We start from the raw sequence: 13928 nt of genomic DNA on the forward strand, positions 1-13928 counted from the left end.
TCAGCCAGTCATTCACCCACTGTAACAGAAATCAGTCAGCCAGTCATTCACCCACTGTAACAGAAATCAGTCAGCCAGTCGTTAACCCACCGTAACAGAATTCAGTCAGCCAGTCATTCATCCACTGTAACAGAAATCAGTCAGCCAGTCATTCATCCACTGTAACAGAAATCAGTCAGCCAGTCATTCGTCCACTGTAACAGTGGACATAACCTGGACCGGTTCTTCTGTACAGTTGAGTAATGCCAGCCGGACATTAAAGTCTCGTCTGACCTCGAGCTGAAATGAGAAAGGTCAGCCCTTACTAAAACATCTGTGCTTAACTCCTTTCTTTTTTAAGACCGTTCCTAAGGGAAACTACTGTCCTCAGTGTTTTTTCTGGTGCTGAGCCACCGAGACATCCAGCACTTGGCAAACAAGTCAAGGTCAAAGCAGAAAAATAAGGGAGTTTAGGATCAGGAAGAAAACTGACCGGTCCCACAAATCCCAGTAAAGACGTCCTGGTGAAGGGTCTGTCGCTGATTGGGGCTCCAGACAATGTTACTGGGATAGCCTGCAACAACACACATTACAGAAGACACAGGTAAGTGAGGGCTCAAATGTGGCCCATGTGTGCATGCCAGCACATGCTATAAAAGCACTTTCTAAGATTTTATACTTCTGATTTTGAAGTTTTTTGTGAGGTGAAGATTATCATCAATATTTCAAAGATCTGGAGCAGCCAATCTGGAAACATTATTTCAACACCTGAGAACTGAGTATATTTTCTGCAAAAAGGACCAACATTTGTTTAAATATGGTCCAAAATAATCATTTTGAAAAAGCAGGGGCAACGCTTATTAAAGGGTGAATATGTCATATTGGGAGGGAAAAAATGCACAAATACCAATACAAACAAGCAAATTCACACATAAACAAACATGCAATATGTTGTGAACACTACATACTCCAGAGGGTACATACTCCAGACGGTACACTTATCTTTCATTTACTGGGCTATGGAAGTCCCCCCAAAAAATGCACTTTTCATACAATGTCAGATTAGACGAATAAACAACAAACTGTCACACAACCAGTCTTCAAGGAAAGGATCACTGACCTCAAAGATGTTCTTGGTCATGCCAGGCAGGCCGTAGTAGGCAACGCCCGTGCTACCTGAGCTCACGCAGATCTCACCCACCTCATCTGTCTGACAGAGATAGGGAGTCCCCTCCACTCGCACCACACAAACCAGGGCTGAGGATGCACAATGATGACATCATCATTCACCAGAAGGAGGGGTGAGAAACAATTAGCTATCATCCTAAGTAGAGATCTCAATTCATTGATCCATTTTAATCCTGTAGGAACGGCTTTGTAATGGACATTTTTTGAACATCTGACATTCGTTCATTCATCATCAGCCACTTCTCCGGGATCGGGTCATGGTGGCAGCAAGCTAAGTAGGGCACTCCCGACGTCCCTCTCCCCAGCAACGCCCTCCAGCTCCTCCTGGGGGATCCCAAGGCGTTCCCAGGCCAGATTGGACATGTAGTCCCTCCAGCAAATTCTGGGTCTACCCCGGGGTCTCCACCCAGTTGGCCATGCCTGGTAAACCTCCAAAGGAAGGCGCCCAGGAGGCATCCTAATCAGATGCCCGAACCACCTCAACTGGCTCCTTTCGATGCGAAGGAGCAGCGACTCTACTCTGAGCTCCCTCCGGATGTCCGAGCTCCTCACCCTATCTCTAATGCTGAGCTGAGACACCCTACAGATATTATTTATTGTTTTGTTATGCAATGTGTGTATGCAAATTGCTGTATTGCTGCTTTTACAATTGGCCACACAAATAGTTATATTTGGGGAAAAAACACACCTCTGGACAGTCAAAATACTCTGGCTGCAGAGTGAAGACAACTCGGGACAAAAGAAATAACTGAAAAATCCTGGACTCATGCATGTCACAAGCAACAGTTAGTATCCAATACAAAGCAGCAACGTCCAGGACCAACAGCACCACTGACTTAGTGGAGCAGTTAGCCCGAGTCTCGTACTTTCTTCCCCCAACCTCAGCAACAAGAGCAGTTACAGCACAGCGTACCTCCAGGCATGACCTGTCCCACATCCTGCACAGTGAGGACAGACAGTTTCTCCTCGGTGTCCACACGGATCACACTGTGGCTCAGACCGCCCATAGACAGCACCGCCTTCCCGGGAGGGGGAACACCCATCTCTGGGGGTCTGCGAGAGGGATGAGGAATTATTATATCATGTTGATGATATATCATGTTGATAATATATGTTCATCAGCTGGCTAAACGTAGGAAAATATTTGATAGTCATGGCTGCTTTTGACATCCACAACATTGCTTTGTCAGCCTTGTAACTTCCGACTGCTGAGAAACCATCTGCTCGCTCCGTATTACCACCACTCCAGAAACAGTGTTTTTGTTGAGAAACTATCTGCTCGCCCTGTATTACGACCACTCCAGAAACAGTGTTTTTGTTGAGAAACTATCTGCTCACTCTATATTACCACCACTCCAGAAACGGTGTTTTTGTTTAGAAACCATCTGCTCGCTCCCTATTATGACCACTCCAGAAACAGTGTTTTTGGTGAGAAACTATCTGCTCACTCCATATTACCACCACTCCAGAAACTGTGTTTTTGTTGAGAAACTATCTGCTCGCTCTGTATTACGACCACTCCAGAAACAGTGATTTTGTTGAGAAACTATCTGCTCGCTCTATATTACCACCACTCCAGAAATAGTGTTTTTGTTGAGAAACTATCTGCTCACTCTGTATTACCACCACTCCAGAAACAGTGTTTTTGTTGAGGAACTATCTGCTCACTCCATATTACCACCACTCCAGAAACGTTACTTTTGCTGAGAAACCATCTGCTCGCTCCGTATTACGACCACTCCAGAAATGGTGTTTTTGTTGAGAAACCATCTGCTCGCTCTGTATTACGACCACTCCAGAAACGGTGTTTTTGTTGAGAAACTAGCTGCTCGCTCCGTATTACGACCACTCCAGAAACAATGAGAACATTCACAGACATGTTCCAGAAACAGTGTTTTTGTTGAGAAACTATCTGCTCACTCCCTATTATGACCACTCCAGAAACAGTGTTTTTGCTGAGAAATTATCTGCTCGCTCTATATTACCACCACTCCAGAAATGGTGTTTTTGTTGAGAAACTATCTGCTAGCTCTGAAATACCACCACTCCAGGAACAGTGTTTTTGTTGAGAAAATATCTGCTCACTCCGTATTACCACCACTCCAGAAATGGTGTTTTTGTTGAGAAACTATCTGCTCGCTCTGAATTACCACCACTGCAGAAACAGTGTTGTTTTGAGAAACTATCTGCTCGCTCTGAATTACAACTCCAGAAACGGTGTTTTTGTTTAGAAACCATCTGCTCACTCCCTATTATGACCACTACAGAAATGGTGTTTTTGTTGAGAAACTATCTGCTCGCTCCCTATTATGACCCACTCCAGAAACAATGAGAACATTCACAGTCATGTTCCAGAAACAGTATTTTTGCTGAGAAACCATCTGCTCGCTCTGTATTACAACCACTCCAGAAACGGTGTTTTTGTTGAGAAGCTATCTGCTCACTCCCTATTATGACCACTCCAGAAATGGTGTTTTTGTTGAGAAACTATGTGCTCGCTCTGAATTACCACCACTCTAAAAACAGTGTTTTTGTTGAGAAACTATCTGCTCACTCCATATTACCACCACTCCAGAAAAGGGTGTTTTTGTTGAGAAGCTATCTGCTCACTCCATATTACCACCACTCCAGAAACGGTGTTTTTGTTGAGAAACTATCTGCTCGCTCCGTATTACGACCACTGCAGAAACAATGAGAACATTCACAGTCATGTTCCAGAAACAGTGTTTTTGTTGAGAAACTATCTGCTCGCTCTGTATTACAACCACTCCAGAAACAGTGTATTTGTTGAGAAACCATCTGCTCACTCCCTATTATGACCAATTCAAGAAATGGTGTTTTTGTTGAGAAACCATCTGCTCACTCCCTATTATGACCACTCCAGAAATGGTGTTTTTGTTGAGAAACCATCTGCTCACTCCCTATTATGACCACTCCAGAAATGGTGTTTTTGTTGAGAAACTATCTGCTCGCTCTGAATTACCACCATTCCAGAAACAGTGCTTCTGTTGAGAAACTATCTGCTCACTCCATATTACCACCACTCCAGAAACAATGAGAACATTCACAGACATGTTCCAGAAACAGTGTTTTTGTTGAGAAACTATCTGCTCACTCCGTATTACCACCACTCTAGAAACGGTGTTTTTGTTGAGAAACTATCTGCTCGCTCTGTATTACCACCACTCTAGAAACGGTGTTTTTGTTGAGAAACTATCTGCTCACTCCGTATTACCACCACTCTAGAAATGGTGTTTTTGTTGAGAAACTATCTGCTCGCTCTGTATTACAACCACTCAAGAAACAGTGTTTTTGTTGAGAAACCATCTGCTCACTCCCTATTATGACCCACTCCAGAAACAATGAGAACATTCACAGTCATGTTCCAGAAACAGTATTTTTGCTGAGAAACCATCTGCTCGCTCTGTATTACAACCACTCCAGAAATGGTGTTTTTGTTGAGAAACCATCTGCTCACTCCCTATTACGACCACTCCAGAAATGGTGTTTTTGTTGAGAAAGTATGTGCTTGCTCTGAATTACCACCACTCCAGAAACAGTGTTTTTGCTGAGAAATTATCTGCTCACTCCCTATTATGACCACTCCAGAAATGGTGTTTTTGTTGAGAAACCATCTGCTCACTCCCTATTATGAACAATCCAGAAATGGTGTTTTTGTTGAGAAACTATGTGCTCGCTCTGGATTTACCACCGCTCAAAAAACAGTGTTCTTGTTGAGAAACTATCTGCTCGCTCCCTATTACGACCACTACAGAAACAGTGTTTTTGTTGAGAAACTATCAGCTCACTCCGTATTACAACCACTCCTGAAACAATGACAACATTCACAGACACGTTACAGAAACAGTGTTTTTGTTGAGAAAGTATGTGCTTGCTCTGTATTACCACCACTCCAGAAACAGTGTTTTTGCTGAGAAACTATCTGATCGCTCTGTATTACGACCACTCCAGAAATGGTGTTTTTGTTGAGAAACTATCTGCTCGCTCTGAATTACAACCAATCAAGAAACAGTGTTTTTGTTGTGAAACCATCTGCTCACTCCCTATTATGACCAATCCAGAAATGGTGTTTTTGTTGAGAAACCATCGGCTCACTCCCTATTATGACCAATCCAGAAATGGTGTTTTTGTTGAGAAACTATGTGCTCGCTCTGAATTACCACCACTCCAAAAACTGTTTTTGTTGAGAAACTATCTGCTCGCTCCCTATTACGACCACTCCAGAAACAGTGTTTTTGTTGAGAAACTATCTGCTCGCTCCGTATTACGACCACTCCAGAAACAATGACAACATTCACAGACATGTTCCAGAAACAGTGTTTTTGTTCAGAAAGTATGTGCTCGCTCTGTATTACCACCACTCCAGAAACAGTGTTTTTGCTGAGAAACCGTCTGCCCACTCCCTATTATGACCACTCCAGAAATGGTGTTTTTGTTGAGAAACCATCTGCTCACTCCCTATTATGACCAATTCAAGAAATGGTGTTTTTGTTGAGAAACCATCTGCTCACTCCCTATATTATGACCAATCCAGAAATGGTGTTTTTATTGAGAAACTATCTGCTCGCTCCCTATTACGACCACTCCAGAAACAGTGTTATTGTTGAGAAACTATCTGCTCGCTCCGTATTACGACCACTCCAGAAACAATGAGAACATTCACAGACATGTTACAGAAACAGTGTTTTTGTTGAGAAAGTATGTGCTTGCTCTGTATTACCACCATTCCAGAAACAGTGTTTTTGCTGAGAAACTATCTGCTCGCTCTGTATTACGACCACTCCAGAAATGGTGTTTTTGTTGAGAAACTATCTGCTCGCTCTGAATTACCACCACTCCAGAAAGATTGTTTTTGTTGAGAAACTATCTGCTCGCTCCTTATTATGACCACTCCAGAAACAATGAGAACATTCACAGTCATGTTCCAGAAACAGTGTTTTTGCTGAGAAACCATCTGCTCGCTCTGTATTACAACCACTCCAGAAATGGTGTTTTTGTTGAGAAACCATCTGCTCACTCCCTATTATGACCACTCCAGAAATGGTGTTTTTGTTGAGAAACCATCTGCTCACTCCCTATTATGACCACTACAAAAATGGTGTTTTTGTTGAGAAAGTATGTGCTTGCTCTGTATTACCACCACTCCAGAAACAGTGTTTTTGCTGAGAAACTATCTGATCGCTCTGTATTACTACCACTCCAGAAACAGTGTTTTTGCTGAGAAACTATCTGCTCGCTCTGTATTACGACCACTCCAGAAATGGTGTTTTTGTTGAGAAACTATCTGCTCGCTCTTAATTGCCACCACTCCAGAAATGGTGTTTTTGTTGAGAAACTATCTGCTCACTCCATATTACCACCACTCCAGAAACGGTGTTTTTGTTGAGAAACTATCTGCTCGCTCCGTATTACGACCACTCCAGAAACAATGAGAACATTCACAGACATGTTACAGAAACAGTGTTTTTGTTGAGAAAGTATGTGCTTGCTCTGTATTACCACCACTCCAGAAACAGTGTTTTTGCTGAGAAACTATCTGCTCGCTCTGTATTACGACCACTCCAGAAATGGTGTTTTTGTTGAGAAATTATCTGCTCGCTCTGAATTACAACCAATCAAGAAACAGTGTTTTTGTTGAGAAACCATCTGCTCACTCTCTATTATGACCACTCCACAAATGGTGTTTTTGTTGAGAAACCATCTGCTCACTCCCTATTATGACCACTCCAGAAATGGTGTTTTTGTTGAGAAACCATCTGCTCACTCCCTATTATGACCACTCCAGAAATGGTGTTTTTGTTGAGAAACCATCTGCTCACTCCCTATTATGACCAATCCAGAAATGGTGTTTTTGTTGAGAAACTATGTGCTCGCTCTGAATTACCACCACTCCAAAAATGGTGTCTTTGTTGAGAAACTATCTGCTCGCTCCCTATTACGATCACTCCAGAACAGTGTTTTTGTGAGAAACTATCTGCTCGATCCGTATTACGACCACTCCAGAAACAATGAGAACATTCACAGACATGTTACAGAAACAGTGTTTTTGTTGAGAAAGTATGTGCTTGCTCTGTATTACCACCACTCCAGAAACAGTGTTTTTGCTGAGAAACTATCTGCTCGCTCTGTATTACGACCACTCCAGAAATGGTGTTTTCGTTGAGAAACTATCTGCTCGCTCTGAATTACTACCACTCCAGAAAGAGTGTTTTTGTTGAGAAACTATCTGCTCGCTCTGTATTACCACCACTCTAGAAATGGTGTTTTTGTTGAGAAACCATCTGCTCACTCCCTATTATGACCACTGCAGAAATGGTGTTTTTGTTGAGAAACCATCTGCTCACTCCCTATTATGACCACTCCAGAAATGGTGTTTTTGTTGAGAAACCATCTGCTCACTCCCTATTACGACCACTCCAGAAATGGTGTTTTTGTTGAGAAACTATCTGCTCGCTATGAATTACCACCACTCCAGAAACAGTGTTTTTGTTGAGAAACTATCTGCTCACTCCATATTACCACCACTCCAGAAACAATGAGAACATTCACAGACATGTTCCAGAAACAGTGTTTTTGTTGAAAAACTATCTGCTCACTCCGTATTACCACCACTCTAGAAACGGTGTTTTTGTTGAGAAACCATCTGCTCACTCCCTATTATATCCACTCCAGAAATGGTGTTTTTGTTGAGAAACCATCTGCTCACTCCCTATTATGACCACTCCAGAAACAATGAGAACATTCACAGACATGTTACAGAAACAGTGTTTTTGCTGAGAAACTATCTGATCGCTCTGTATTACTACCACTCCAGAAACAGTGTTTTTGTTGAGAAACTATCTGCTCGCTCTGAATTACCACCACTCCAAAAACAGTGTTTTTGTTGAGAAACTATCTGCTCGCTCCCTATTACGACCACTCCAGAAACAGTGTTTTTGTTGAGAAACTATCTGCTCGCTCCGTATTACGACCACTCCAGAAACAATGACAACATTCAAAGACATGTTCCAGAAACAGTGTTTTTGTTGAGAAAGTATGTGCTCGCTCTGTATTACCACCACTCCAGAAACAGTGTTTTTGCTGAGAAACTATCTGCTCGCTCTGTATTACGACCACTCCAGAAATGGTGTTTTCGTTGAGAAACTATCTGCTCGCTCTGAATTACTACCACTCCAGAAAGAGTGTTTTTGTTGAGAAACTATCTGCTCGCTCGGAATTACAACCACTCAAGAAACAGTGTTTTTGTTGAGAAACCATCTGCTCACTCCCTATTATGACCACTGCAGAAATGGTGTTTTTGTTGAGAAACCATCTGCTCACTCCCTATTATGACCACTCCAGAAATGGTGTTTTTGTTGAGAAACCATCTGCTCACTCCCTATTACGACCACTCCAGAAGTGGTGTTTTTGTTGAGAAACTATCTGCTCGCTATGAATTACCACCACTCCAGAAACAGTGTTTTTGTTGAGAAACTATCTGCTCACTCCATATTGCCACCACTCCAGAAACAATGAGAACATTCACAGACATGTTCCAGAAACAGTGTTTTTGTTGAGAAACTATCTGCTCACTCCGTATTACCACCACTCTAGAAACGGTGTTTTTGTTGAGAAACCATCTGCTCACTCCCTATTATATCCACTCCAGAAATGGTGTTTTTGTTGAGAAACCATCTGCTCACTCCCTATTACGACCACTCCAGAAATGGTGTTTTTGTTGAGAAACTATCTGCTCGCTCTGAATTACCACCACTCCAGAAACAGTGTTTTTGTTGAGAAGCTATCTGCTCACTCCATATTACCACCACTCCAGAAACAATTAGAACATTCACAGACATGTTCCAGAAACAGTGTTTTTGTTGAGAAACCATCTGCTCACTCCCTATTATATCCACTCCAGAAATGGTGTTTTTGTTGAGAAACCATCTGCTCACTCCCTATTATGACCACTCCAGAAACAATGAGAACATTCACAGACATGTTACAAAAACAGTGTTTTTGCTGAGAAACTATCTGATCGCTCTGTATTACTACCACTCCAGAAACAGTGTTTTTGCCGAGAAACTATCTGCTCGCTCTGTATTACCACCACTCCAGAAATGGTGTTTTTGTTGAGAAACTATCTGCTCACTCCATATTACCACCACTCCAGAAACAGTGTTTTTGTTGAGAAACTATCTGCTCGCTCCGTATTACAACCACTCCAGAAACAATGAGAACATTCACAGACATGTTACAGAAACAGTGTTTTTGTTGAGAAAGTATGTGCTTGCTCTGTATTACCACCACTCCAGAAACAGTGTTTATGCTGAGAAACTATCTGCTCGCTCTGTATTACGACCACTCCAGAAATGGTGTTTTTGTTGAGAAACTATCTGCTCGCTCTGAATTACAACCAATCAAGAAACAGTGTTTTTGTTGAGAAACCATCTGCTCACTCCCTATTATGACCACTCCAGAAATGGTGTTTTTGTTGAGAAACCATCTGCTCACTCCCTATTATGACCAATCCAGAAATGGTGTTTTTGTTGAGAAACTATGTGCTCGCTCTGAATTACCACCACTCCAAAAACAGTGTTTTTGTTGAGAAACCATCTGCTCACTCCCTATTATGACCACTCCAGAAATGGTGTTTTTGTTGAGAAACTATCTGCTCGCTCCCTATTACGACCACTCTGGAAACAGTGTTTTTGTTGAGAAACTATCTGCTCGCTCCGTATTACGACCACTCCAGAAACAATGACAACATTCACAGACATGTTCCAGAAACAGTGTTTTTGTTGAGAAAGTATGTGCTCGCTCTGTATTACCACCACTCCAGAAACAGTGTTTTTGCTGAGAAACCGTCTGCTCACTCCCTATTATGACCACTCCAGAAATGGTGTTTTTGTTGAGAAACCATCTGCTCACTCCCTATTATGACCAATCCAGAAATGGTGTTTTTGTTGAGAAACTATTTGCTCACTCTGAATTACCACCACTCCAAAAAACGGTGTTTTTGTTGAGAAACTGTCTGCTCGCTCCCTATTACGACCACTCCAGAAACAGTGTTTTTGTTGAGAAAGTATGTGCTTGCTCTGAATTACCACCACTCCAGAAACAGTGTTTTTGTTGAGAAACTATCTGCTCACTCCATATTACCACCACTCCAGAAACAATGAGAACATTCACAGACATGTTCCAGAAACAGTGTTTTTGTTGAGAAACCATCTGCTCACTCCCTATTATATCCACTCCAGAAATGGTGTTTTTGTTGAGAAACCATCTGCTCACTCCCTATTATGACCACTCCAGAAACAATGAGAACATTCACAGACATGTTACAGAAACAGTGTTTTTGCTGAGAAACTATCTGATCGCTCTGTATTACTACCACTCCAGAAACAGTGTTTTTGCCGAGAAACTATCTGCTCGCTCTGTATTACCACCACTCCAGAAATGGTGTTTTTGTTGAGAAACTATCTGCTCACTCCATATTACCACCACTCCAGAAACAGTGTTTTTGTTGAGAAACTATCTGCTCGCTCCGTATTACAACCACTCCAGAAACAATGAGAACATTCACAGACATGTTACAGAGACTGTGTTTTTGTTGAGAAAGTATGTGCTTGCTCTGTATTACCACCACTCCAGAAACAGTGTTTATGCTGAGAAACTATCTGCTCGCTCTGTATTACGACCACTCCAGAAATGGTGTTTTTGTTGAGAAACTATCTGCTCGCTCTGAATTACAACCAATCAAGAAACAGTGTTTTTGTTGAGAAACCATCTGCTCACTCCCTATTATGACCACTCCAGAAATGGTGTTTTTGTTGAGAAACCATCTGCTCACTCCCTATTATGACCAATCCAGAAATGGTGTTTTTGTTGAGAAACTATGTGCTCGCTCTGAATTACCACCACTCCAAAAACAGTGTTTTTGTTGAGAAACGATCTGCTCACTCCCTATTATGACCACTCCAGAAATGGTGTTTTTGTTGAGAAACTATCTGCTCGCTCCCTATTACGACCACTATGGAAACAGTGTTTTTGTTGAGAAACTATCTGCTCGCTCCGTATTACGACCACTCCAGAAACAATGACAACATTCACAGACATGTTCCAGAAACAGTGTTTTTGTTGAGAAAGTATGTGCTCGCTCTGTATTACCACCACTCCAGAAACAGTGTTTTTGCTGAGAAACCGTCTGCTCACTCCCTATTATGACCAATCCAGAAATGGTGTTTTTGTTGAGAAACCATCTGCTCACTCCCTATTATGACCAATCCAGAAATGGTGTTTTTGTTGAGAAACTATTTGCTCACTCTGAATTACCACCACTCCAAAAACGGTGTTTTTGTTGAGAAACTGTCTGCTCGCTCCCTATTACGACCACTCCAGAAACAGTGTTTTCGTTGAGAAAGTATGTGCTTGCTCTGTATTACCACCACTCCAGAAACAGTGTTTTTGCTGAGAAACTATCTGCTCGCTCTGTATTACGACCACTCCAGAAATGGTGTTTTTGTTGAGAAACTATCTGCTCGCTCTGTATTACAACCACTCAAGAAACAGTGTTTTTGTTGAGAAACCATCTGCTCACTCCCTATTATGACCACTGCAGAAATGGTGTTTTTGTTGAGAAACCATCTGCTCACTCCCTATTATGACCACTCCAGAAATGGTGTTTTAGTTGAAAAACCATCTGCTCACTCCCTATTACGACCACTCCAGAAATGGTGTTTTTGTTGAGAAACTTTCTGCTCGCTCTGAATTACCATCACTCCAGAAACAGTGTTTTTGTTGAGAAACTATCTGCTGACTCCGTATTACCACCACTCTAGAAACGGTGTTTTGTTGAGAAACCATCTGCTCACTCCCTATTATATCCACTCCAGAAATGGTGTTTTTGTTGAGAAACCATCTGCTCACTCCCTATTATGACCAATCCAGATATGGTGTTTTTGTTGAGAAACTATGTGCTCGCTCTGAATTACCACCACTCCAAAAAACGGTGTTTTTGTTGAGAAACTGTCTGCTCGCTCCCTATTACGACCACTCCAGAAACAGTGTTTTTGTTGAGAAAGTATGTGCTTGCTCTGAATTACCACCACTCCAGAAACAGTGTTTTTGTTGAGAAACTATCTGCTCACTCCATATTACCACCACTCCAGAAACAATGAGAACATTCACAGACATGTTCCAGAAACAGTGTTTTTGTTGAGAAACCATCTGCTCACTCCCTATTATATCCACTCCAGAAATGGTGTTTTTGTTGAGAAACCATCTGCTCACTCCCTATTATGACCACTCCAGAAACAATGAGAACATTCACAGACATGTTACAGAAACAGTGTTTTTGCTGAGAAACTATCTGATCGCTCTGTATTACTACCACTCCAGAAACAGTGTTTTTGCCGAGAAACTATCTGCTCGCTCTGTATTACCACCACTCCAGAAATGGTGTTTTTGTTGAGAAACTATCTGCTCACTCCATATTACCACCACTCCAGAAACAGTGTTTTTGTTGAGAAACTATCTGCTCGCTCCGTATTACAACCACTCCAGAAACAATGAGAACATTCACAGACATGTTACAGAGACTGTGTTTTTGTTGAGAAAGTATGTGCTTGCTCTGTATTACCACCACTCCAGAAACAGTGTTTATGCTGAGAAACTATCTGCTCGCTCTGTATTACGACCACTCCAGAAATGGTGTTTTTGTTGAGAAACTATCTGCTCGCTCTGAATTACAACCAATCAAGAAACAGTGTTTTTGTTGAGAAACCATCTGCTCACTCCCTATTATGACCACTCCAGAAATGGTGTTTTTGTTGAGAAACCATCTGCTCACTCCCTATTATGACCAATCCAGAAATGGTGTTTTTGTTGAGAAACTATGTGCTCGCTCTGAATTACCACCACTCCAAAAACAGTGTTTTTGTTGAGAAACGATCTGCTCACTCCCTATTATGACCACTCCAGAAATGGTGTTTTTGTTGAGAAACTATCTGCTCGCTCCCTATTACGACCACTATGGAAACAGTGTTTTTGTTGAGAAACTATCTGCTCGCTCCGTATTACGACCACTCCAGAAACAATGACAACATTCACAGACATGTTCCAGAAACAGTGTTTTTGTTGAGAAAGTATGTGCTCGCTCTGTATTACCACCACTCCAGAAACAGTGTTTTTGCTGAGAAACCGTCTGCTCACTCCCTATTATGACCAATCCAGAAATGGTGTTTTTGTTGAGAAACCATCTGCTCACTCCCTATTATGACCAATCCAGAAATGGTGTTTTTGTTGAGAAACTATTTGCTCACTCTGAATTACCACCACTCCAAAAACGGTGTTTTTGTTGAGAAACTGTCTGCTCGCTCCCTATTACGACCACTCCAGAAACAGTGTTTTCGTTGAGAAAGTATGTGCTTGCTCTGTATTACCACCACTCCAGAAACAGTGTTTTTGCTGAGAAACTATCTGCTCGCTCTGTATTACGACCACTCCAGAAATGGTGTTTTTGTTGAGAAACTATCTGCTCGCTCTGTATTACAACCACTCAAGAAACAGTGTTTTTGTTGAGAAACCATCTGCTCACTCCCTATTATGACCACTGCAGAAATGGTGTTTTTGTTGAGAAACCATCTGCTCACTCCCTATTATGACCACTCCAGAAATGGTGTTTTAGTTGAAAAACCATCTGCTCACTCCCTATTACGACCACTCCAGAAATGGTGTTTTTGTTGAGAAACTTTCTGCTC

At 41.9% G+C, this 13928-nt stretch overlaps 1 protein-coding gene across 2 annotated transcripts in view; it reads right to left on the minus strand.

Annotated features, from left to right (window-relative positions):
• dip2a (disco-interacting protein 2 homolog A) overlaps window positions 1-13928 on the minus strand; it is a 427030-nt gene that overhangs the window by 29268 nt on the left and 383834 nt on the right. For both annotated transcript variants that reach the window (XM_056290056.1, XM_056290055.1), the window contains exons 18-20: window positions 2081-2220; window positions 1100-1236; window positions 473-553 (exon numbers count right to left, since the gene is read on the minus strand). In XM_056290056.1, the coding sequence (XP_056146031.1) occupies window positions 473-553; window positions 1100-1236; window positions 2081-2220 (358 nt within the window). The remainder of the gene's footprint in view (window positions 1-472; window positions 554-1099; window positions 1237-2080; window positions 2221-13928) is intronic.

Source organism: Lampris incognitus, chromosome 11 (genome assembly GCF_029633865.1).
Source record: "Lampris incognitus isolate fLamInc1 chromosome 11, fLamInc1.hap2, whole genome shotgun sequence".
NCBI lineage: Eukaryota > Metazoa > Chordata > Actinopteri > Lampriformes > Lampridae > Lampris > Lampris incognitus.